We start from the raw sequence: 23,870 nt of genomic DNA on the forward strand, positions 1-23,870 counted from the left end.
TGCAGGAGAATTGACAGTCCTCCCCGATTCTGTCCATGAGTTCTGTAGAGGATAAATTCCTATTGATCCAAATTGCAGTCTCCATTCCGATCTGCTTGGGTGAGGATGGCTTCAGCAGTGATGCCAAGCAGTCGCTGGATTGGCTCTGGCCAGCTGAAGTCCTTGGAGGCAGAAGTCAAAGACACCTCAGCATGTGAGAAATAGATAAGATTGTGAGATTTGCATACACGCATAATCTGACTTTTAGTGAAGTGATTGTTAAATGTGCAGCAAATTCCAAAGGGTTTTGATACCTTTGGAAACGTTAAGGGTTTTGATAGCTTTGTTAAACCCTAATCTAGTTGGAGCCCTATTGTTCTAATGTGTGTTTGTGTAAGATGTTCTGACCAGTTCTTTTGTTAATGGTTCTCACCATTATCTGTGTTTTCCCAGTGGAACCTGGAGCTGAGTGAGCACAGCTCACAGCCCCCACACAGGCCCGAACACAGCTTGTTTTGCACACACCCTGTGCATTGAGTAGGTGCTGCTTATTGCAACAGTTACAGTGGGAAGGAATTAGTTCTGCTGCTTATTTCCCCAGGGGAAAAACCTCTCTAGGAATAGGAGTACTTCAGTGAGATCCCGCTCTGTGCTTCCCCACATCTCTGTTTTTCAGATGCTTAAGGAGGTGAGGTGTCTTGCTAGAAGATCCATGATGAGATAACAGCTCTCTGCATTGCCCCTGGTTCCTTCCCTTTTCTGTAACTTTTAAATGAACAACTTTTGTCTGCAGGACATGCAGTAATTCTCTCTACTGCACCACTGCATTTTTTGCTCTGTGAACACCCACTCTGATCTTTGAACTTCTAAGGTATTACAAAAACACCCGAGGAATTTACACAATCCAGTCCCTGTGGCAGCCTGGTTAACCTTGGCTATATTCTTCCAGTTCCTGTGTGTAGGTTCACTGTCCTGTGATAAACCAAGTGTGAGAAGATGCAGAGGCTGTGCACTGAACTGGGAAACACAGCAGTGACTGGTGAGGTGTCCGCTGGGTCACACTGCTTGAATTTCAGCATTGCTGATAGATAATTTCATCTAAGCAAAGAAAAACCTCCTGTCCTTTCAATGCCTTTCTGAAATAAGCTAGTTTTCAGAGGATAATCATGATGCAATGTTCTGTACGTACCCCTCTAACTGGAAATTGCTTTCCAGATCAGCAGTTCTTACTCATCTTACACAGGTTTACTCTCAGTTTACCTATCCTTTCACTGTGACTTTTGTGGAAGAATTTTGTTTTGCTGAAGCTGGGTGTCTGTATGCACTTTAACCCCTAATGCAATTGAAAACCCAGCCTGGATGCCGATGGTTGAGGTTTGCAGTTATCCCCAATTATTTTAATTAAGTCAATGTGCAATGTTTAATATTGTGGGCACTGCGGTACTTCATTTCTTACTACACTTGGCTTTTCAGTACAAGTGATATATCCTGCTTTTATTTAAAATCTATAGAAGACAAGAATGTGTACATGCAGCTTCTGTTGTGCAATAAATTATACTGAAAATAGCTGGGATGTGGCTACCTGGGCTGCAGCTGCTGCTCTCCCCTTTTTGCTCCGCGTGATTTGAGTTTGCCTTCCATGACCACACGATAATTACGGTATCAGTCACCTTTCCAAGCTTTCCTTAAGGGCACCAGCCAGCAGCTCGCTCACCAGCACCTCCTTGACAGCGCACGATGACTGCAATCTGATCACTGGAGTTCTGCTTCCTTCCCCCCACAACCACCCGTACAAGTGAGACAGCACCGAGGAGTTCTGAGCAGCTCTAAAAGCAGCTCAGTTTCAGGATTTGTACAGCTGGCTGTGGCCGGAGCTGTTTTCCATTCCCTCAGCCCTTTCTCTCGCCGTCCGTTTCTCTAACACGCTCAGCCCTGCTCGCATCTCGCGCGTCACGCCGGCAGCGCTCACACCTCAGCGCGCCTCCTGCGTCCCTTCAGGCCCCGCCCCGGAAGTGGCGTCAGCGCGCTTCCGCGTGCGGCCGCCGAGCGGAAGAAGAGCCGTGCCAGGAGCGGAGCAGCGCGGGACGCGGGGACGGCCCCGCCACCGCCCGGGAAACGGTGAGCCGCTGCTCGGCCCTGCCCCGCTGCTCTGAGGGGATGGAGCCGGGCGGGTCCCTCTTGGGCAACCTCTGTTTCTCCGTCCCGCTGAAGGCCCGGGTCGCTGTGGGTCGCGGGGCTGCGGCCGGGCCCGCCGATACGGCCTGACAGCGCTGTGTGTGCAGCTCCGTGGCACCGGTCATCTTTCTCCTTTACCGCTTCCCTTTGTCCGGGTTGTAGCCGTCGTTTTGAACTTCGCAGATCTCTCCCCTCAGCCTCTTCCCCTCTTCCTCGTTTGTTTTCTCTTTTGGCTCCTTATCCGTAAGCATTCCCGTAACATCAAAGTTCTTGAAGCTGCAGCCGGGACTCCGCGGGGCTCTGCGCAGTGCCCAACTCACCGCCTGGGAGCGGCCGCAATGGGGCGAGGAATCGGGAGGTGAGGGACGTGCCCAGGTGCTCAGCCTGCCTTTGTGTGAGGAGCTGAGTCAGCCGGGCAGGTTGTAGCAGGCAGAGCCCGATCGCTGCTGTGGCACGGATGGAGCGTGGTGCTGAGCTGGTAGAGCTGCACAGTGGTGGAAAAAAGGGGTTCTTAATGGCAGCTCTGTTTTAAGTCGGTTGGTGACACTGTTCTGCTTTGCTCTCTCTGTTGAGAAACTGTCTTTGAAGCGTTGCTGTGTGTTGGCAGCTCCTTATGTTGGTGTCTGGGGTGTGTATGGAAAAAAGCTCTTGGCTCTCCAGCTTGCTCACCTAGGTCACCTTCCAGGCAGCCGGTGGCTGGAGGCTGAGCATGGCAGGACAGCTAACTGTAGCTTTGTGCACCTGACAGTGTTCTTGGGCTGCATTGGAAGAAGCACAGCCAGCAGGTGGAGGGAAGTGATCCTGTTCCTCTGCTCTGCTGGTGAGACCTTGCCTGGGGTGCTGCATCCAGGTTTGGAGTGCTCAGGACAGACATGGGGCTGTTGGAGTACATCCAGAGGAGGACCACAAAAGTGATCCAAGGGGTGGAACACCTCCCTGTGAGGACAGGCTGAGAGCTGAGATGTGCAGCCTGGGGGAGAGAAGGCTCTGGGGTGGGCTGAGAGAGGTTTGTCAGTACCTAGAAAGGGGCTGTAAGAAAGAAGGGGACAGACTCTTTAGTGGAGTTTGTTGCGATAGGACAAGGAGAAATGGTTTCAAACTAAAAGAAGCGGGTATTTAGACTGGATATAAGGAAGAAGTGTTTTATTATAAGGCTGGTGAGGTACTGACACACATTGCCCAGATAGGTGGTGGTTGCCCCGTCCCTGCAGACACCCAGGGTTCAGGCAGGATGGGGCTCTGAGCAACTGATGGAGCTGTGAGTTTCCCTGTGGGACCAGATGGCCTTTAAATGTCTCTTCTGACTCAAATGATTCTGTGGTTCTTTGACAGTGTATGGCAGAAGCAGCCCTGCCTCGAGGACCATACATGTCAGCCTTCTGGACGTGGCTGCACAAGTGTTTTGCAGGGGAAGACAAGGTTGAGAAGACCGTTGTAGCTCAGATGATGTTTCACTGACCAAAACCCACCGAAACAACACGCAATAAGAGAAAATAATAAGAACATGAAGCCAATTGTATCAATTCATAAGATTATTTTGCACAATGAGCAATTACCATGTAAGGTGATTTCAAGATTTTTGTTGAGAGAAGAGCAGTCTCACTTCTTAAGTTGCATCCAGGGGTTTATGTGCAGGCAAAATAAGCAAAGTGTGTAGAAGCTAGTAGCTGCTATTTCTGAGAAATTTTAGAAGTTCTGGCTCATCATTCATTACTTGAATTCCCAGCTTCTCGTGATTTCATTTAAAAGTGCCATTGTGAGTCACGTGGATGTGGTGAGACTGAGTCTGTTAATTCATGAGCACACGCTCCTAGCAGAGCAGTCATTGCTATGGGCAGAATTTAAGATTTTGATGTGGGCATGTAAAACTGTAGCCTGAGGTCTGTACTGATGTTGGAGGGGGGAAAAATGCCCTGACCAGTCTGTGAAAGTGCCCTTATGTTGGAGTAAACAGTGAGCTCTGTGGATAGGATGTCGAAGCCCCTCGGCCATTGGGCTCCAGAAGTTTAAAGCAGTGGTTGCCATTTCCCCTGCCTAATTACAACCTGAGTCTGCATGCTCGTTTTCAGGTGGCTGACCACGCTCTGTATCTGTGATTGCAGTTAACAACCATTTATTTTCTCAGGAATATTAATCAACAACCAGTACCGTGTATATTAGGATGCAGATGTTGTAGCTGAAATTTCATAATTGCAAGAAAGATGCTCCCTAAATTTGTGAAGGCTTAGGCGATCTATTCTGCAAAAACAGATGCTGCATTTCTTTCTGAATTCTGAAGTTGCCTAATGGCTTTTGTATTTTCTGACTGTTAGATCATGCTGCCCCACCCTTTCCTCTGGAAGAAACTAGCTCATGCTTAATTAGCTTTCTGCTAATTATATACTTGAACATTCAGGGCTACACGTGAGTCATGGCTATTTCATCCCTTAGATGGCTCTGAAGAATTCTGTGGCATTTGGGTCAGTGGTTGTTCTTTGGAGTGAGCTCTTGGATGGTGGAAGGGAGTGGGATGGGACTCTGGTTTGTTACAAGTTGGTATTTCAGCATGGTATTCACTTAAAAGATCATTTGCTTCTTCAGATGCCAGTGCTGACAACGTTTTGTACGTTTACCCAGAAAGATACTTTCTCTTGCTTTTGAGATAAGGCAGTTTGTCTGTTTCTGAGCACTTCCTTTGGGATGCAGCATAGCTTTGAAGCTGTTGGCTACACCTATTATTCTCAGGACAGTTTTTCATACGCAAAATGTCTCGTTATTGGAGACCTTCACCCCATGTCATCCATCTCTCCTCACGGCTTTGATGCAATGCGGTGTAAACCAGCAGCCATTACTTTAGGAATTGCCCATTTGGAGACTTCCCGAGCTTTGCTGCATCTCCTGCTCTAAAATTTTGTTCCTGGGATGGCCATTAAAGACCAGACAGTCAGTGGGCAATGCTGTGTCAGACGTTCAGAGAACACTTTCTGGAGCACTTTGATGACTTTTTAATGAGAAGAATTAATACGAGTTGTTCACAAAGTGCTATGGAGACTTAAACTTGGAGAGCTAAATTGCATTTATGTCTGTCCAGAGAAAAGACTGTATGGCTTATTTGTAAGGGTTATGCTGAAGGCTTTCATGAGAAGCTTCACTGTCAAGAAATAGAGTAAAGTAGAGTAAAATAAAATAAAGGCCACCACTTTGATTTGCAGGGTTTACATGCAGAGTTACTTTGAAGCTGTTATTCATAGCCTGTCATAATTGTAAATTGACTTGCAATTACATCCTAATGAAGGTACCTGTAGATGAAGTGAGGTCTGCTCAGCTCTGCTACGTGAGCCCTGCCAGCTCCAGCTTCCATCCCAGGTAAGCAATCTAGGGCTAATGAATAGTTTATGAAGAAGTCAGTATCTTGTCCACATCAGCAGCAAAGGTGTCTGTTCACCTGCTCAGAGCCTGGGAGCTGAGGTTGGTGCACGTTAAGAGAGCAGGAAGAGAAACAAGCAGGTGGTGTTGGAGCTCATGGTAAATCTACACCACGGCTAAACCTCACTGCACAAACAGTGCTCTTCCTAAAGCCACAGCTCTGCCTGCAGCCTTTGTAAGAACCTGACGTGGTAGGAGAATGGTCTTGGGTTTACTGCTGAAAGGGACGTGTTACATAAGTGGAATCTTTCATGTGTGCATTAAATCAGTTCTTGGTGACAGATCCTATTTTTTGAGTTACATAAAGGCTACGAGTGCGTTTGCTCCTCAGTGACTACAGCACTGCTCTAACAGGTTCCCTGGGAGTTTTTCCAGCTGTTTTGTAACCTGGTCTGCGTGGATAATTAGGAGACAGCCTCTTGCTGTTGTTGAGAGCTGTCATTGCTGCTCCTTGCAGTCCTGCTGTGGGACACTGACAGAGGTGGCCTGAAGATCTGTGGGCTCACCTGAGGGAGAGAGCACAGGTGTGTGCTGTGAGCGAGGTGCTGCTGTGCTTTGCTGGCTGCTGAAGGTTCCCTTTGGATGACAGCAGGTATTTCCCAGTGTGTGTAGGTTGCAGGTAGCAGGTTGTGAAGGCTGCCTGAAGACTGAAGGCTTTGATGGAATCCCTGTGTGGATTTGGAGTTGTTCTTATTGCAGAAATAAGAGAAATATGAGAAAGTTGAGCTCGTGAAACTGAAAATCCTCGAAAGGCAGAATGAAAGTGTTATATTGAGCATCTGTACTCAAGGTGTGCTGTTGTACTTCAGGTCAGCAGAGAGTATGTCATAAAAGAAAAGCAGAAGCAGCTCCCTCCCCTTCCATCCCCAGCACATTCTAAGCAGCTTTGGTGCTTTGGTTCTTTTCCTTCTGCAGCGCTTGTACCAAAATGCAACTTTCCTATGTTCTACTGTCTGTGTTTTCTTAGCAAACCTTCACAGACAGACTGAGCAGTGTGACTCAGGGCAGTGCAACGCAGATAGTTGGTTTTTCTGGTTTTGGCTCATGTCTGCTTCTATGCCTGTGGTGATCGAAACCCTCTGTTGTTTTCCCCAGACGTTTTCACTTGCAGCAATACAAAGGCACAGAGGAACTGCAGGGCAGACAGCTGGCCTGTCCTCTATGAATCACATAAGTTTCCATTTTCTGAAGAGAGAGCTATGTATTTTTGGATGACAAACTTGACAGGAGACACCGAGGGATGTGAGGAGATGCTGAGACCTCCGAGCCAGTATTGCACTCTGAAAGTGCTTGCTCCAATTATGCCAGTGCTCAAAGTACTGCTGAATAAAAGGAAAAAATAAGTGAGGTTTAATAATAACAACGTGCATCTGATACAGCTTGGATCACAAGGACCCCAACTGCACTGCCTGATGTCACCCACGATCCTCTGCTGCTCTGTGATCCTTCTTGATGGCAACTGGTATTTCAGTGTGGAGGTTTGTTGCTTTCCTTACTGTTGTTATTCTGCCCTCCCAGTGCCCGGGCAGCACAGAGGCTGCTCAGCATTGCCTCCCCCTCTGGCACCATGAGAACACACTGGGTTGTGTTACTGAGAACATCCAGGGCACGAGTGCAAAGATGAGGTCTGGCCTTGCAAATACATCAAGCAGCTGGTGTTTGAATGGTGTTTGAATATGTCTAGCTGGGGGAGGAAAAGAAGGGACTAGAGAGAGGAATGGAGCGTTTTGGATTCTCAGAAGCTCCAACAAAGCTTTTTTAGGAATGCTGTAAGATAGTAAATGATGCAGTGATTCGGTTGTAGGAAAGCTGATGTGGGGCGGATTGTTCATAGTCAGGTTTAAGGTTTAATAAACTTGTTGTGCTGACATGCAGAACTTGGCTGTGAAGCCTTTTTTTAATGGCCCTATGCCTTTAAAGGAAGAAAGGCTGTGCTCTGAGTGCAGCATGTGATTTCTTCCTATTGATTCAGGGTGACCTCCTTTGTCCCCGGATCCAAAACTGATGTAACTGCAATTGAAACTACTTAAGGGGAAGAAAAAGAACAGGTTGTTTGCTAGTGCCTTGGCTTTGCAGCTTCATACAAACCCCTCTAGAAAGAATGCAAAAAAACTGCATTTCAATCCCAAGAGCCCATGTTGCTCCCTGCAGTGTAAGCTGCTGAACTTCGACTGTTCAGAGCGCTATTTTCAGTCCCAGTGCAGGAGAAGGGTTAGTGGGATGCCAAAGCCGTTATGTGGCTTGAGCCCTGCAGCTGATGGGAGCTGACTTCTGTGCCTGTAGGGATGGTGGAACATCCAAGTTCCCGAGGCATGATGCTGTTCATTCACTTGTATTCATGGAAGTGGTCCCCAGAACGGAGTTGCAGAACTGTTGTAACTTGCTCCATGTTGGTGGCTGATGAGGTCAGACAGCATTTCCTTGAGCGACAGAGATGTGTGTACATTTCTGTGATGTTGTGTTAGGATTTCTGTGGTATGTGTTGATAGCTTGCTGCAGCTCCAGCCCGTCAGCCTTACCATTCATGGCAGTGTGCACAGCTGCACGTGTGGTGGCTTTGTGCTTTGCTTTGTTCTCATCTCAGGCATCTGTGACCAAAATGCTGCAGCACCCTCTGCTTTGGGAAGCAATGTTTAACCGTGCAGCAGCTGTGGAAGTTGCAAACCTTCACCTTCCTGTAAGGTGTGTGTGGCACTGAGAAGGGGCTGTGCTTCCAGATCCCAACACCGTGCCATTTCCAGCCTGTTATCCCATTGAACTTCAGGTCTTGCAGCTGACAAAACTGATTTCTAATTTCTGGTCTTTGTTATACAGTGTTCTGTGCACCATCATCGAGAGGAGCAATGATTTGAGCAAGGAAAAAATGGTGGTAGTGCAGAAATGAAAACATTTTGGGAAAGGCATTGGGAGATGTAAAGCTGTCTGGAATGTTTAAAACGTGGTGCTTTCCTCTTTGGTTTGTAGGAATGTACTGATTTCTGATTAAGGCATTTCTGGGAAAGACAGGGAAGGAAAAGGGCCAGTACAGATACTGGGTCTGCGTAAATAAATGGGAAAACTTGTCTTTGGAAATAATGCCGTTGTGAAATTGGTTCTTTTGATAAACAGATCCATAGAACCATTTTTAGATTACTTTAGAAAGTCATGACTTTTTTTCGAAGATAATAAGATGCTGGAGGAGCATCCTTGCATCCTTGGATGAGATGGAGAATTTAATTTGTTCCTCCCTCAGAGAAAATCATACGTTGCTTAAAATAACTTGTTTAGGTTAACAGGAAGCCTTAAACATGATGAGTCTTTAAAAACAATTGATCATCTTGCTGTCGTTTCCCATAGTGGAAATCTGCTACTGGCAGCCATGCATCTCCCTGTGTGTTTTGCTGGATGGCCCAGAGCAGAGCTGAGGGATCTTCCTGAGGTGCCGAGTGCCAGAACTTCCAGCAGTGAGTAACCTTTGCTGAGCAGAAATGCAAAACCAAAGAGATCCACATTCTTCAAACACAGGAACATCAAGTCTCATTATGAGCGTTGGGGAGAAACAAGATTCTTTCAGCAGTTGCTGACGTTTATTTTAAGATTACTTTTCATCTCTCTTTCCATGCGTCGCATCTTAATGAAAGCACAGCACACCTTCCACGTGGTGACCTGATGTTCTGCACGTAGGGGAGCCTGTCCTGGAGGCACTGATGACCGTGTTGGACGTGGGGCTGTGGGCAGTCTGATGGAGTGCTTGGCAGCACTGCCTGTGGCAGGGGCTTGGAACTAAATGATCTTTAAGTCCCCCCCAAAACAGAAGCCACCAGAAGACAACTTCACTAACGAGCGTGAGAGCAGGAGCCCAACCTGCTGAGATGCTTCTCCAGCATATGTGAGGCACTGTCGTGGATCCAGGAGTGAGAAGGGGCAGGTTTGGGAGGCTGAGATCTGCCCTGCAGTGCTGTGCTGCACTATTCCTAGTTTCTGCGCGTGTCAATATTGCAATTCAAATGGTTTATATGCAGGCCATAAAACTTGCTAGGGCGGGTGATCCCGTGCTGCCTTTATCCTAAAACGAATCCAACATTTAAAATTAGTAATTGAAATTATCCCCTGGGACTGAGCTGGCATGTGGGAAGGTTTCTGTCTAGCAAAAAAAAAAAAAAGAAAAAGAAAGAAAGAGGAGGGCTGCAGAGCTGCAAAATAAATCATTTTCTTGCAGTCTCTCCATATAAATCCAGCAGAGTTGGGCTGGCTCAGTTCTCTGTGGTGATGGCAGCTGTCACTCTGTTTCCCTCGGTTGCTTTGTGCCTCTGGTTGTCAGAAGGCTGTGCTGCTGAGCTCAGAGCAGTGTGCCTTTGCACACATATACACACACACACACACACACACACACACACACACGTGCCCATTGCTGCAGGGCTGGCAGTGCTGGCCTGCTTGTCGCCCAGCTGCAGAGCACTGTTTACAGGTCACAGCTATGCAAACGTATGCTAATGCTGCAGTTGGCTTTTGGCACCGTGTGCTTATATAACTGCGCCTTTTCTTCTTTAGAATTTATTTTGTTACTATGGAGCTAACTGTTCAATAATTAAAAGGGGCGACATCTTTCTAAGAGACAAGCCTTCAAAAGAAACTGGTTGGAGCAGGTTATTGCTGATTCTGTCTTTAACCCTTTTCTCTTTAAACAGGAAGAAAATGAGCCTGAAATCTGAGCGCAGAGGAATTCACGTTGATCAGTCAGAGCTCCTGTGCAAGAAGGGATGTGGTTACTATGGCAATCCTGCTTGGCAGGGCTTCTGCTCCAAGTGCTGGAGAGAGGAATACCATAAGGCCAGGCAGAAACAGATCCAAGAGGATTGGGAGCTGGCAGAGCGGTAAAGAGCCCTCTTTATTCCTTTGTCTCTCACAGTAGGGTGACTTTACTAAATGCTGTCCCTTTCTCATGTTTTCTAGTGCTGTTTGCTGTGGCTTTTTTATCACCAGTTCTCAAACTTGACCTTTCCAGCAGGAATGAAAGCCTTCCTTTTGATACAAAGATGAATTTTGATGATGTTCTAATTTAAGACATTTCAAACAAAAGTCTGAAGTAAGAGACCTCTCTTACTTCAGAGACCCCGAACCTCTCAACAAATACTTTGACCTAATTTGTGTACTGAAATCTGCAACTCTCACTAGCAGTTGGAAGGGTGAAAGTGACAGTTTTGATTAAAATACCTCTGCCTCTGGAGACAAAGTTATTGTCTTGAACACAGCCAGCACAGTGGTTCTGTGTTTCAGCTGCTGCTTAAAAAATAGCTTGTCTCATCTGTGGTCATCCTGTTAAACTGCAAAGTTAAGCCCAGAGACATCAAAGCTTTTGCTTTATTAACTTGAGCAATTCTAATTCTTTGAGTAACTGTTGAGCAGGAAGGTGCTAAAGGAACAGATAAGCTGTGACTGTTTGCTGCAGTGAGCAGACAGGCTTCACAGCGCAGATGAGATGCAGTTCCTGCCTCCAGATTACATCATGCAAGGTCATTTATGGGCCCTTCTGAGTTGGATGGAAGCTTGAAGTTGCTCAACCTTTGAGCAGCATGAAGAACAATAAATTTGACCCATTGTAATCATTCTGCGTAAGAAAAATAGTAGCTCTTGAAGGATTAGCATGTCTCTTCCTCCCCCTCATATATTAAAAGGGGCTTTGTCTTTGCACAACACCTATTAGTGTTGCAGTGAAGGGTTTTCCTCATTCATTCAAGCAATGTGTGTATTCGGAAGACTTTGAAAGCAAGTTTTGACAGCAATAATCTGTTTCTCAGAATATTTTTGAGATTGTGGCAGGGTATTTCACTTCCTCAGCTGCGTGCCATGGTTTATCTTCAGTCAGATGATAAAGGAAGGTGACTGACTGTCTGTGAATGGAAACACACAGTAACAGCTGACGAGAATGGAGGGGTTGTCTTAAGACAGCCAAGTCATATTTGGGGTTGAAAGGGATTGAATGTCAGTTGGAGGCATCTTAAAACAGAAAGTAGTTCTGGTGATATGCAGCGAAACCGCCCAGACTAGGACATGGGCAGGAAACTGGGGGATTGTTGGAAATGCTTCCATAGTCGTTCCTTTCACCTCTACCTCTACTTCAGCCTCCTTCCTTTTGACATTTTCCCCTCCCTCTTTTAAGCCTTCCTTCTCTTTCCGCATTACAATGTGGGAATGAATTCAGTATAATGAAGGGATGTGTGAGAAGAAGCTAGAAATGAAAGTCAGCATAGAAGAGAATTGGCGTGTCAAAAGACTAATTAATTTATTGCATAGACGGTTAACTAATTTGTGCTGGCATTAACCAGTTAAATTGGACTGATGTCTTTCTAATCCCAGGCTGCAGCGTGAGGAGGAAGAAGCATATGCCAGCAGTCAGAGTACCCAAGGGGCACAGTCACTGACCTTCTCAAAATTTGAGGAGAAGAAAACCAATGAGAAAACACGAAAGGTCACAACTGTGAAGAAGTTCTTCACTGCTTCCTCCAGAACAGGAGCTAAGAAGGGTAACTTTTTTGTTTCATTTTTAATGATCCTGTGCAGTGTGAAGTCAGAAATGATTTTTGGCAGATGTACTGTCCTGAAAGCAGAAGAATGCTCTGTGACTCTAAAGAGGTGGAATGATTATCCTCTTTGGGAGCATGTGACTTCCTAGTGAAAACACAGAAAAATGTGAGCTTGTAGGTGGTGCTGAACTACACTGCTGAGTGGAAGTTCTTGCATGATGCACACTGATACTAGAATCTTGAGTCAATCACTGTGTGATAATATGGTTTAAGACTTGCAGATGAACCTTTCTGTAAGAAAACAGAGAAAAGGTACTGACTATCAGTCACGTGGAACAGGCTAGTATGTGTAAGTGCCATAGAAATGCTGATACAAAGCATCAGGTGATGCTGCTCTAATTTATCACTTCAGCATCTTTAAGAGGAAAACTGGAACGTGTAAGCATGGTGGCTTTAAATGAAAGGAAACGTGCAAGGAAAATTGTGGTATTTCTGCCTATGTGAGTTGTGAATATCAAGTTTGTGGTTGACTGAAAGTTTATGCTGGAGCAGACGTACAAGTAAGTGTAACTGGTCACACTCGTGCCATCCCACAGCAGTATCTTGTAATGGCCAACATTTTATACTATTGGACTGCAGAGGAGGAATTCCAGAAGGAAAAAAAAAATGACATTGATGCATCTTAACCTTAAAGGTTAAGATGCGTTTCCTTAGGAAGAAATCTTAAATGTGTCTTCATTTTATCTTAGAATTTGTCTTGCAAATATATATATATGCATATACATGTTTATATATATAAGCAGCAGATTGCTAAATGAAGCATTCAGCTATGTATGGAAACCATTTTTTTTTTACATTCATTCTTCTTATTTCCCATATTTTTTTTTAAATCCCATTCACCACCTCTCATGTTGTGCTCCTGCTCTTGGTGTCTTGCTTGATTTTGCATTTATTTCAGTGGCTCAAGAGAAAGTCGTTAAGCAAGGACAGCTTGGGAGGGAGCGAAATGCTGATAACATTCTAAGGGATTTGAAGGAGATTTTTACTCCCTCCTGGGAACTGGCTTCCCCTACTGAAGGTAATGCAGCACAGCTTGAGCAAGCTGTCTGCTTGGTTGTAGTAAGCTTACTCTTTAGTTGGGCTTTGCAAAATACCAACTAGGGTTGTGCCAGTTATATCTTGTGCTGTTGGGTACAAAAGGCAAGTCTGGAATCTTCAGCTGAAGCTTCTTTCTGCTCTACTTTAGTTTGATATCTGAAGGAGTATGAAGTTTCAAAAAAAGAATTTTTGGAAGAAGTTGCTGGGTCTTATGCTGCTTTGTGTTTTTATCCCCAAAAAAAACAATTCCAGGCTGCCTTTATAAATCTGATTATGAAGTACTTCAATTGAAGAATTCACACTTCAGGAACTTTTACAATCTCTAAACATCTCCAGATGTCTGTCATTAAGAAAACAGTTTCGTATCACAAGAACAGACCGTTTTGTTTAAACAGAAAAGCTCCAAAAGCTCTGATACTGACAGCTCTTCAGTTTTTGTCCTGTGTTACTTGTGTGCAGTCTTGTCCTGTTGTGCCTACTAAACAAAATTGAAGGTGTTCGTGCCTCTGTTTTACAAATTACATGAAGATTCTGAATGCATTTGTGTAGTGAAGCTAATAACACACACTTCATATTCTTTGCTTGGACTCAGATCCACAACCATGGCACAACCATAGTGAATCCTGGAGTGCTGATGTTCTGCTGTGACAATTAGCATCGTGGTAGAATGCCTTGAGAAAGGTTTTAATATAAATGATGTTTATTCTTTGTAGAAGATTATCCTTTCTTAATTCTTCCTGAACTTTTCCATTTTGGCACATCTCCTCCAGTCGGTTCTCTTGTTCAGATGGAATCTCCCTCCTGCAATCTGCTGCTTTTTATTTCAATTTGATTCTTGGAGAGTACGTGTCAAAGCAGAAAACATTTTGTTGCTGGAGCTCCGTTGGTTCCTGCAGATTCATTTTCCTTGGATCGAGGTTTCAACACAAATCAGTGAAGCTGAAGTATTTGAGTAACTACACAGAGTCCTTGTGGCTAAGGCAGTTCATTCTAACACTTGATTTTCCTGATGCCTCTATTAGCAGCAAGCTGCCTGAGTTGTCTGCATCTCTCTAGTCCTGTTTTAAATCTGCAACTGAAAAATTCATGTCTGTATTCCTTAAGCACAAATAGCAAAATGAGGTTTGTTATTTTTGTGATATAGTGAGGTCAGTGTTGAAATAAATGAAAGAACTACTGAAGGTTTATTTCCAATTAAACCACTAATTAACTGTCAAAAATAACTTATAATTCTGTCCCTTCAAAGGTGGATCTACCTTTTTTGTTTATTATTTTGAAGAGATGCTTTCTACTTGCTAGTTGTGAAAATTAGATGTGACAATATTGAATCAATAGTAATTCTTGAATACAAGTACAGTCATCACACTTTGAATCTTAGTTAAAAAGACTGGAATAACTTCTTCTGAAAAGGTGTTGCAGTATAACTATAAAGGAGAATGATTTGCACTTCTTTCTTCATCGCTACAGTTGGAATTTAAATATATGTGAAGCCTTCTGCATTCCTTAATGCCTAAATAACATAAATGCTCTGATGGTGCCTGACCAAATCATTATCCAGAGGTTGTGCTGAAGCCTGGAGGCCCTAGCAAGCCTTGTGCTTTGGTCAAGTGATACGTATTTGTTAGTCATTGAATCACAGAGCTCTGAAACACAGCAAACAAAGCAATAAGATACTTCAGTCCAGATTAAACATACCAGCTTAAATATACTAATCCCATCTATTTTCTTTTACTTTGGAGTTCTGCATGTGTGCTTATTGAAACGAGGAGCTGTTGTTGTGCATGTTAGTATTTTCAGCTTGAAAGATATGTGTGTATCCCATTGATTATGAATATATTTATGTTTTCTGTTTCTTTGCTGCTTGCTATTCATCATGTTCGTTTACATCACCTCTGTTCAATCCTTCATTTTGAACAGTGTTGGCTGGCAAGTTGAAAGGTGGGTGAACTAAATTTGGGTAGGAAAGGTACTGGATTGGTACAGTTCACTTCCTTGAAAGTATACCTTGCAAAATCAGATGTGTTTGTGGAAGAAAACTGTGCTTGCAGCTATGTAAACTTGCATCCAGTGCTGTGTGCAGTCTGTGTTCCTGCCTCCTTGAGAGCCAAGCAGATTCTTCCTTGAACAGATGCTTCTGCTTTAGCAGAGATGCAAGTGGCCACGTTCTCACTTGGGCTGCAGGTGTGGCTCTGTGGCTTCTGCTGCTTTGCCATAGAGGGGCTGCTGTGTTTGCACCAACCTCACGCTCCCGTTCCTTGTCTTGTGCTGCTACTGGTGCTCCTGTGGCCTTTTAGTCTGCCAGTATGGGGCCTAATTCAGCTGGAAAACCCATAAGAAAGACTGATTTCCGACTAGGATTACTCTGAGTTGCTACTCCCCAAGCTAATGAGCCAATTGAATGAATGCTTGCGTTGATGGAAGCACAGGAGAGGAACAGGACTTTGAAGGTGAGGGAGAATGGAAATGGGAGCCATTAGTTTGAACTGCTGTGGATTCCCATCAGGAGGCCTTGATCTCATGTGGAGGGATCTCATCTGGGAAGGAAAACGTAAGGAACCTGGAAGCAAACAAACACTACAGTGGTTTGCTAATATAAAAGACCATTTGGTTCAATGGGTATGTGGCTGCCAGTGTTTCACTTCTCTAACACTGAGTAACTCTCTAACTCCTGAGTATTTCACTGTTCCATTTAATAATATCCCACCATTTCACTGCTAAAATTTGAGAAATGGTTTCTTTCAACTGCAAGATTGAAGGGGAAAAGAAATTCTGAAAATTTAATACATATTAAATGCTTTCTGAATTCATACACTAGTGTGAAAAGGTTAATCTGTCGTGTCCAAACTTTCCCAGCAGAGATCCAAGAAGCCAAAGCTCCCAGCCCTTCTATAAACAGGCAGGCTAGCATCGAGACAGACCGAGTATCCAAGGAATTCATAGAATTTCTCAAGACCTACCATAAACCAGGACAAGATATCTATAAGCAATGTAAATTATTTTTAGACACAATGAATCATAAAAGGGTAAGTGATAAGGGTAAGCATGCCTTTTACATAAGTAAAATGGGGAAACTAGGGAGAAATTGAGAAAATGCTGCACTTCTTCCAGTAGTTTTCTATGTATTATGTACAGGAGTTTTAAGCTGATGTGCTTAGTCAAATGAAGATGTAGAGGCAGTCTTCAGTTCTGAATGCACTGCTTTTTGGAGGTTTGACATGTTATGTGCCCCAAAACTCTCAAACTTCAGTGTCTTGGGTACCTAAGGGAGGTGTGAATAGATCTGTAGTGCCACCTATGGTTGAAATGAGTCAGTATTCAGTACTACTTGTTTTCCCTACCTTTTCTACTTAATAAGTAGCTGCTCAAATTACATCCTCAAATTCAACTGGAAATTAAAAGGGAATTCTGAAGGAGCCTTACATGCCCTTTTGAAAGTATCATAATTTTTTTTATTTCTTTACTTTTAGAACTGATTCATTCTGACCACAGAGTTTGTGAAAATAGTGAATTATTATTAATTTAAATTGTTCTTACCTACCTGATTCCTTAATAGTTTGTGCTGGTCAAGGAAGTTTCTCAAAACTTAATTTGCTATATAAACCAGGTATAAAATGCAGCACTGCTGTCAGAGCTGAGGCATCATCATATTCAGGCTTGGGTTTGGCCTCAGTTTTCTTTGCATTTGTTGTTGCTAAGTTATGGTATTGTGCTCCCTTTTAGTAAGGAAAAGTGGCTCAATGAGTAATGTTAATTCTAATCCTATAGTAGGACAGTATTATTTCACAAACATCGTGAACATATTTCATAGTAACTTTATTAGGAGTGTTTACTGTACAGACAGCCTTTGAAATTTATAATTTACATTCTTGTTTGTTTGGTTTGGTTGTTTTTCTTGGTGTGCTGCACATCATTTTTGAAAAGTTAGAGACAGAATTGAGAGCAAACATTCTGCATTCTTAGCATTACTCAGAGATGTGATGGGGGAAATTGCACCTGTCTACTTTCATTGCTAGTATGTATTTTTGCTGAACAGCTGTATAAGCCTTTCACAAGTTAAGGAGCCAACCTTAGTTTCTCATGTTTTTGAATGTAATGTAGCCAATGTAAACACCTCTGGGGAGGATATATTTGCATTCTCAGACTGTTATTGCAGCTGGACACTTGCCATCAAAGGCATTGCTGCCATTTCTTCCACACGTGCACACTTAATCAGTGTTCTGTTACAGGACTTAAGTATTGAGGAACAATCTGAATGTGCCCAGGACTTCTATCAAAATGTAGCAGAGAAATTGCAGACACGCTGGAAAGGTATCCACCTTCTCCTTCCTCATATCTTAGTGCTGAAAAATAATGCTTTGAGAATAAAGCTGCTTATAGTTTCAAGTAAAAACAGTGTTCATAACCACACCTGATACGCTGTGAACAAATTCTAGTCCCAGAGTTCCCTGCTATTCCCTGCAGCACCATTTCTGTAGAGTTTTACAATCTAAATGATTTGTTTTTAAAGGTTTTCTTTAAGTGTGGTTCAGTTGTTTTAATTTCCTGTTCTCAATTCAGTGGTGTTTGTTTAGAACTGAGGTTGAACATGTAGCCTCAACCCAATTCACAGGCTGTGGTCGTTGCATTGCACTGTAATGCAAGAGAAGCAAATGTGAGGGAAGTGCTACTGTTACAGACTATGTTTCTGTGTCTGGAATGTAAGTGGCACATCTTAAACATACTTACGGATTGCTTTTGAGGGGTGAACAGGCGCAGAGGACTTGGAGGACCTCACTGGATTTATTCTCCAAGACTGTTTTTCAAGAAATATTCTTGTGAGCTGCAAACAGCTGAACCAAATTGGTAGGCTGCTGAGTGCATGTGCTCCACTGTGAACTTGACGTATCATCGTGGTGCTTTTCCTGCTGCAAAGAGTGGAAATACTCCAAGTCTATCAACTCAAGAATGTTTATATGACTTGGCTCAAGTCAGTAATACTGATTTAGTGACATTATAATCAAACTGTATGAAATCTTCCAAAGAATCGTGGAATACTGTGTTCACTGTACTGGGGTGGGGGGTTTTGTATCTTGCAGCACCACCTGAGAAAGTGGAGAAAGCAATGGATCAGATTGAAAAATACATTATGACTCGACAGTATAAATACGTCTTTTGTCCTGAAACAACTGATGATGAGAAGAAGGATCTCGCTGTCCAGAAGAGGATCAGGTGAGCCTCTTAAAGAAAAACACTGGGTAATCCACAGTCTGTCAGAGGGCTCTGAATCAAAAATGTTAGGAGTTTGTTGCTGTGTACACAAAAGGCTTTTTAACCAAAAGGTGTTAAAAATAATTTTATTTTAGAAATAGAATAAATGAATAGAAAGAATAACGAATAGCTATACTACACTAGGAAAATGAATTGGTATACTTTTGTAGAATTAAAGCAAAAAGAGAATATATATATTTTTTTAAATAGTAACTTCAGTGGAACAAACTGTCTTATAACTGGACTGGTGCCTCACCTACACAAAGCACTCCTTGTGTTTTGAACTCAAGAAGCAGCTGGCTTCAAACACCTGAATGTTACTGGCACAGAATGGTTTCACTTTTTGTTTTTCTTGTTGTAGGGCTTTGCACTGGGTAACTCCACAAATGCTGTGTGTTCCTGTCAATGAAGAGATTCCAGAAGTCTCTGATATGGTTGTAAAAGCAATTACAGGTTTGTGAGTGATAACATTTGCAGGTTTAAATTTCAGGTCTCCTGGTCAGAGAGATTTTCTCTGTCTTCAGAAAGAGGCTCGGGCTTTTAGTTTGGCAGTAGTCTTTGTTATGTTTCTCATAGTTTGTCATCTGTGAAGCAGGAATAACTTTGCAATGAGAGAAGTGTTTAGGCTTACCTAATCTATTTGAGATGCTTGGACTCAACCAAGAAAAAGTTGAATAAACAGATTGAAAACCAAAACTCACAATTGTCAGTATTGTACTCTACTTGTTTGGGCGACTGATTAAAATGGTTTTAATGATTTGAAAAACTTTTGTATCTTACAGATATTATTGAGATGGATTCAAAGCGTGTTCCTCGTGATAAGTTGGCATGCATCACCAAGTGCAGCAAGCACATCTTTAATGCTATAAAGATAACAAAAAACGAACCAGCTTCTGCTGATGACTTTCTTCCAACACTTATATACATTGTTTTGAAGGGAAACCCACCCCGTCTGCAGTCCAACATCCAGTATATAACACGCTTTTGTAATCCAAGCAGGTTAATGACAGGAGAAGATGGCTACTATTTTACCAACTTGGTAAGTGCAGGACCAGCAGTGACACTTTATACAAGAAGATTGTCTTTTATTGAGATACAGAAGGAAAAGTGAAACAACTCTCCCAATAATGCTTAAAGTTGTTTCGAGTATAAGAAGCTTTTTTGCTGTGTATCTCCTCTGTCTTCCTTCTTTACTTTCCAAACCATACAGTGTTTCGCTCTTTGGAGTATGAAGCCCTTTATTGAACAGTCTGGTGCTAAATCTTGGGTATGTTTTTAGTCTGTAAGGAGATAAGTGCTTTCTATTCCTAAAATCCTGGGCTTGGGCACTGCAGATGTTACAGGTGCAGGGTTCCCCACATAAGTCCATGAGAGTTCCATCTCATCAGGGGTTTGCAGAATTAGACTGTGGAGGTAAACAGACTTAAACTTTCTGTAGGAGGCATTTGCATGTGTGCTTGTTTATGCTAGAAAGAATTGTGATTATGAACTACTTGGCTTCTACATTTCATCTTAAAGCAGCTCTCAAGGAAAATATGTAGTTGAATGAGATAGTTGGAATGTTAGAAATTACTGTCAGTAGAAGTGTGTCCATGAGGTAAGGTGGGCATTCAACGTTCCTTCTTTTAGAAAATGGAGAGAGCATACTGGATCTCACTGATTGGCTTATTAAATATTAACATAGTGCTTCTGTCTAGTTGTAATGTTCTTTCTCATCCCACTTCCAGAATGCAGTGACCCTGTGGTGTGTGTGTGTGTAAGTTATTCAGCTGAAATGATTGGTGTCTTCCTGCATCATTCTCTGAGTTTGACTTCTTCAAACTTTGGATAGGAGAGGCAGGCATGGGAACTGTCTGATAGAGCTAGCTTTCTGAAAAGCTCCTTAGGAATGAGCTCAGTTTTGAGTCTAACAACAGGATTAAAAAAAATAGAGCACCCAAGTTCCAGTCTGTAGCTTGCAATGATACTTTTTCTGTTTTGTTTGTAGTGCTGCGCTGTGGCCTTCATTGAAAAACTGGATGCTCAGTCTTTAAATTTAAGCCAAGAGGATTTTGATCGTTTTATGACTGGTCAGACGTCCCCGAAGAAGCAAGAATCTGACAGCTGGTCACCTGATGTGTGCCTGGGTGTTAAGCAGATGTATAAAAACTTAGATCTCCTGTCTCAGTTGAATGAGAGACAGGATAGAATTGTCAGTGAAGCCAAGAAGCTTGAGAAAGACCTAATAGATTGGACTGATGGAGTTGCAAAGGAAGTCCAAGATATTGTTGAGAAATATCCATTAGAAATAAAACCAAAAAATCAAGCCTTAGCAGCTATTGACTCTGAAAATGTGGAGAATGACAAGCTGCCCCCACCACTGCAGCCTCAGGTTTATGCAGGATAATAATCGGTGTTAAATTTGAAGAGCATCATTGTTCTCACGTAGCACTATCTGCTTCTTGGGAAGGGAAGTAAATTCAAGGCTAAAAATCAGATGAGCTTAAATCAATACATTTTTAAAGGTGCATTTTTTTGGTTAAGTGTAATAAACTGTATTTATTTTAGTCAATTAGATTTCTATTAGGCTTTTGTGAGTTTTTGAACTGAACTTAAATTTTCTACACAAACCAGTGTAATTTTTAAGCAACACTAGTTCACTAACATCTTTCCTGCAAGCTTCCTCATAAGCATGCACTTAAACATTTTTAATTATTAAGTTTAACATAAAGATTTCAAGTTCCAGCTGAAACTTGAACGCTACCAATGTTAGTTTGGTTTATTCTGTAGCTGTAAAGATGAATTGTATCTTGTAAAATATGTATAATTGTAAATAGATTTCAAATCTAATGTCTCAGCTGTGCATGACATCTTGTTTATTAGTGGAAGTGAGATGGGTGTGTTCATATTAGCACCTTTGGGTTGAATTGCATTGCAGTCTACAGCCAAGCACACTGTTAGTCTTTCAATAAGCTAAATGGTGTAACTGATGAATTAGAGAAGGTGTTCTTGTACATGAAGACATCTTCGTGTCAGCTTCCTGGTTTTTGGTGGTTTTGTTTTAGGTTTTTTTAAAGTGCCATCTAAAATATGACATTTCTTCGTGTAATGTCAGCATTCTCTCTGGTGTGTCAGTACACGTGACAGCTTTGCTGGTAGCACTTGTGAAGAGAATGATGAGCCAGGCTTCATATGTATGAGGGAAGACTTTTAATAAAAACTGCGTAATTTAGAACAAAAGTGGGGAGCGAAAGAGCGAATGCAAGAATTATGCCCAAAGTGGCTTTCTTTTCTGGCTTTGCCTGGCAATTTCCATCAAATTCCATCATTGGACTGGGTCTTGATTGCTTTTCTGACAATCCTGGTTGATAAATGAGATCATATAATTAGAGGCTGCTTTTTAGCAGAAGGATGAGCCATGGCTCTGAGCAGAAAAGTGCACTTTATTTTCACAAAACATCACTTTTCTGATCTCCAGTGACCTTAAAATTACCTTGGTAAGCTATTGAGCATCAAGATAAATATGGCATTATGTCACTACAAGTTCAGATCAGTGAATTTCAAATTAAGAACAGTTCACAAAAAAAAGTAACCTCTCGCAATGGAACTTTTTAATGCTAGAGAAATATTTTATGTATCATTTTAAATCTCTCAGTTCATCCAGTCTGCCACGACCTGTTAGCGTACCTGAGATATCTAACGTAGAGCTACTTAGCTTGAACTACTCTTAAGCAACATTAAATTCTTAGCAAGAAGGAGGAGTGTACCTACCTCTGTATGTTCCACTGCTCTGCAAACACACATTTTAGATTTGCACTGCAATAACTTCAGACCAAAACTGTGGTTTGTTCCTTTTTGTCACATGTACTCAGCTGTACGAACTATGCATTCCTCTGGGAGAGAACGAGTTGCTCAGAATTCCCCTGGTAAGGTGAAGCAATGAGCTAACCAGACATTCACAGAAGTTGGATTATTTCATATATCCATGTTGTCCACGTTGCCTAGGATCTGACCAGTGCTTGCAGTAAATAATAGTGCAAAGCCTTTATTGGGTTTATGAACATTAGGTGCTAATTCTGATATCCGGGTATGCAGGCTTTCTGGGGGGTGGAAATTAGTTGTTGTGTAAATTGCTATGTTTAAATAAAAGTGTGTACGTTACGCCCTTGTTAATGAGCTCCTAAAAAATTTCATCACTGGGTTTTGTTATTGATTAATGTTAATGATTAATGTGAATACAATTGTGACTGATTCTGATTTATCTGTGTTTGGGGGGAGAGAATGCCTAGTCATTCAAGTGCAAGTCTGGCTAACAATGTCTTTTTCTTTGCAGAAAGTTAAGTGGTTAAATACTTTAGATAGACTGACCTGGTGCATTTGTAACTAAGGTATCTCTAATCCGTATGCCATCTTGTTATCAAGCCACTGAAGTGGGAGAGGTTTTGGCAAACAAATCCTCCAGATCCCTGTAAGGCAGGTAATGTGGATTTCCATATCCTGGCTGAATACCTTGTCAGTATTTTATTAGGTGACCAACTTGTCTATAGGTAAAACAATAGTTTGTCTTGCTTAAAAATAAGGTAGTTCAGTCGCTAAAGTAATAACTACAGAATATCTTTGTAGTGTTTGAAATTCAGAATGGGCAAGCCGTCGTGCAGAGTGCTGAGCTGGAGGATGCTGTGTCACCTCAACATAAGATGATGATCCCTCTCCTATACAACACCAGGTGGGCTTGGTGCTCAGTACTGGGCATCGCTGTAGTACGAGGTGCTCTGGTCCCACAGATGAGATTGAGACAGAAAGTTCTGTTAGGAAATAGTAGCTCTGAACAAGCTACAAGTGAACAGGAGAGTTTAACTGAAAAAGTGAATTGGCAAAAGGGCTTTGGTAACAGTCACAGCACCAGAACTTCCTTGTTTTTTCCACAGCCTGCTGCTAGTTCTGGGTTACTGCAAATGAAGACTGTGCGTCTCATTACCAGGAATCAGAACATGCTGTAAGCTACTTTGCATGTGAGCTACCTATTTATTTTGCTGTAGTAAGAAACCTATTTTGGAGTAGCATTGGTTAATTGAACTGTACATCTTTGGTTTTGCATAACTGAGTTATGAAATTAAACTGATTCTTCTACCTAGTTCCCATGAATATTTCCCCATCTTGTGGTGTATGTTGTCTTTGTGGGCATCTCGTGAGTCAGGTAGGGAAGGACCAGAGGTAGACAGTGCTATTTAACAGCAACTTTTAATGAAGTTTAAAATTGCTGGGGGGCAGAAGGAGCACTGTTCCAGCCTACAGCTGCTGGGAGCGAGGTGGGGGTCGGCTGCTTCTTCCAGGTAACAGCATGAAGGGCGATGGCCTGAAGTTACACCAGCGGACGGTCAGGGTGGGCATTGAGAACAATTTCATCTCCAAAGAGCGGTGCTGCAGCGGCATAGCTGCACGGGGAGGGGTTCACCATCCCTGGAGGCGTTCAGGCACCGTGGG

At 42.8% G+C, this 23,870-nt stretch overlaps 1 protein-coding gene across 5 annotated transcripts; it reads left to right on the forward strand.

Moving 5' to 3' along the window:
- Positions 1-1,981: 1,981 nt before the first annotated feature.
- RABGEF1 (RAB guanine nucleotide exchange factor 1) lies at positions 1,982-23,531 on the forward strand. Of its 5 annotated transcripts, none has more exons than XM_085240670.1 (10): positions 1,982-2,097; positions 10,227-10,412; positions 11,896-12,062; positions 13,021-13,140; positions 16,014-16,183; positions 17,387-17,468; positions 18,236-18,368; positions 18,769-18,860; positions 19,190-19,446; positions 20,395-23,531. In XM_085240670.1, exons 2-10 carry the CDS (start codon positions 10,234-10,236, stop codon positions 20,791-20,793), a joined length of 1,599 nt encoding a protein of 532 aa, XP_085096796.1. In that variant the 5' UTR covers positions 1,982-2,097; positions 10,227-10,233; the 3' UTR covers positions 20,794-23,531. The 5 variants fall into 5 exon arrangements, with proteins under 5 accessions (XP_085096796.1, XP_085096795.1, XP_031412262.1 ...); XM_085240669.1 differs by lacking the exon at positions 1,982-2,097 and adding an exon at positions 6,184-7,037; XM_031556402.1 differs by lacking the exon at positions 1,982-2,097 and having other exon boundaries at positions 16,017-16,183.
- The last annotated feature ends 339 nt before the right edge of the window (positions 23,532-23,870 follow it).

Source organism: Meleagris gallopavo, chromosome 21 (genome assembly GCF_905368555.1).
Source record: "Meleagris gallopavo chromosome 21, MGAL_WU_HG_1.1, whole genome shotgun sequence".
In the NCBI taxonomy this organism is placed as follows: Eukaryota; Metazoa; Chordata; class Aves; order Galliformes; family Phasianidae; genus Meleagris; species Meleagris gallopavo.

Coding starts and splice junctions, on each gene's coding strand:
- RABGEF1 (XM_085240669.1), top strand. CDS start 7,012: ATGGCAACTGGTATTTCAGTGTGGAG. Junction 12,063..13,020: donor CAGAACAGGAGCTAAGAAGG/GTAACTTTTTTG, acceptor CATTTATTTCAG/TGGCTCAAGAGAAAGTCGTT. Junction 16,184..17,386: donor ACACAATGAATCATAAAAGG/GTAAGTGATAAG, acceptor GTTCTGTTACAG/GACTTAAGTATTGAGGAACA.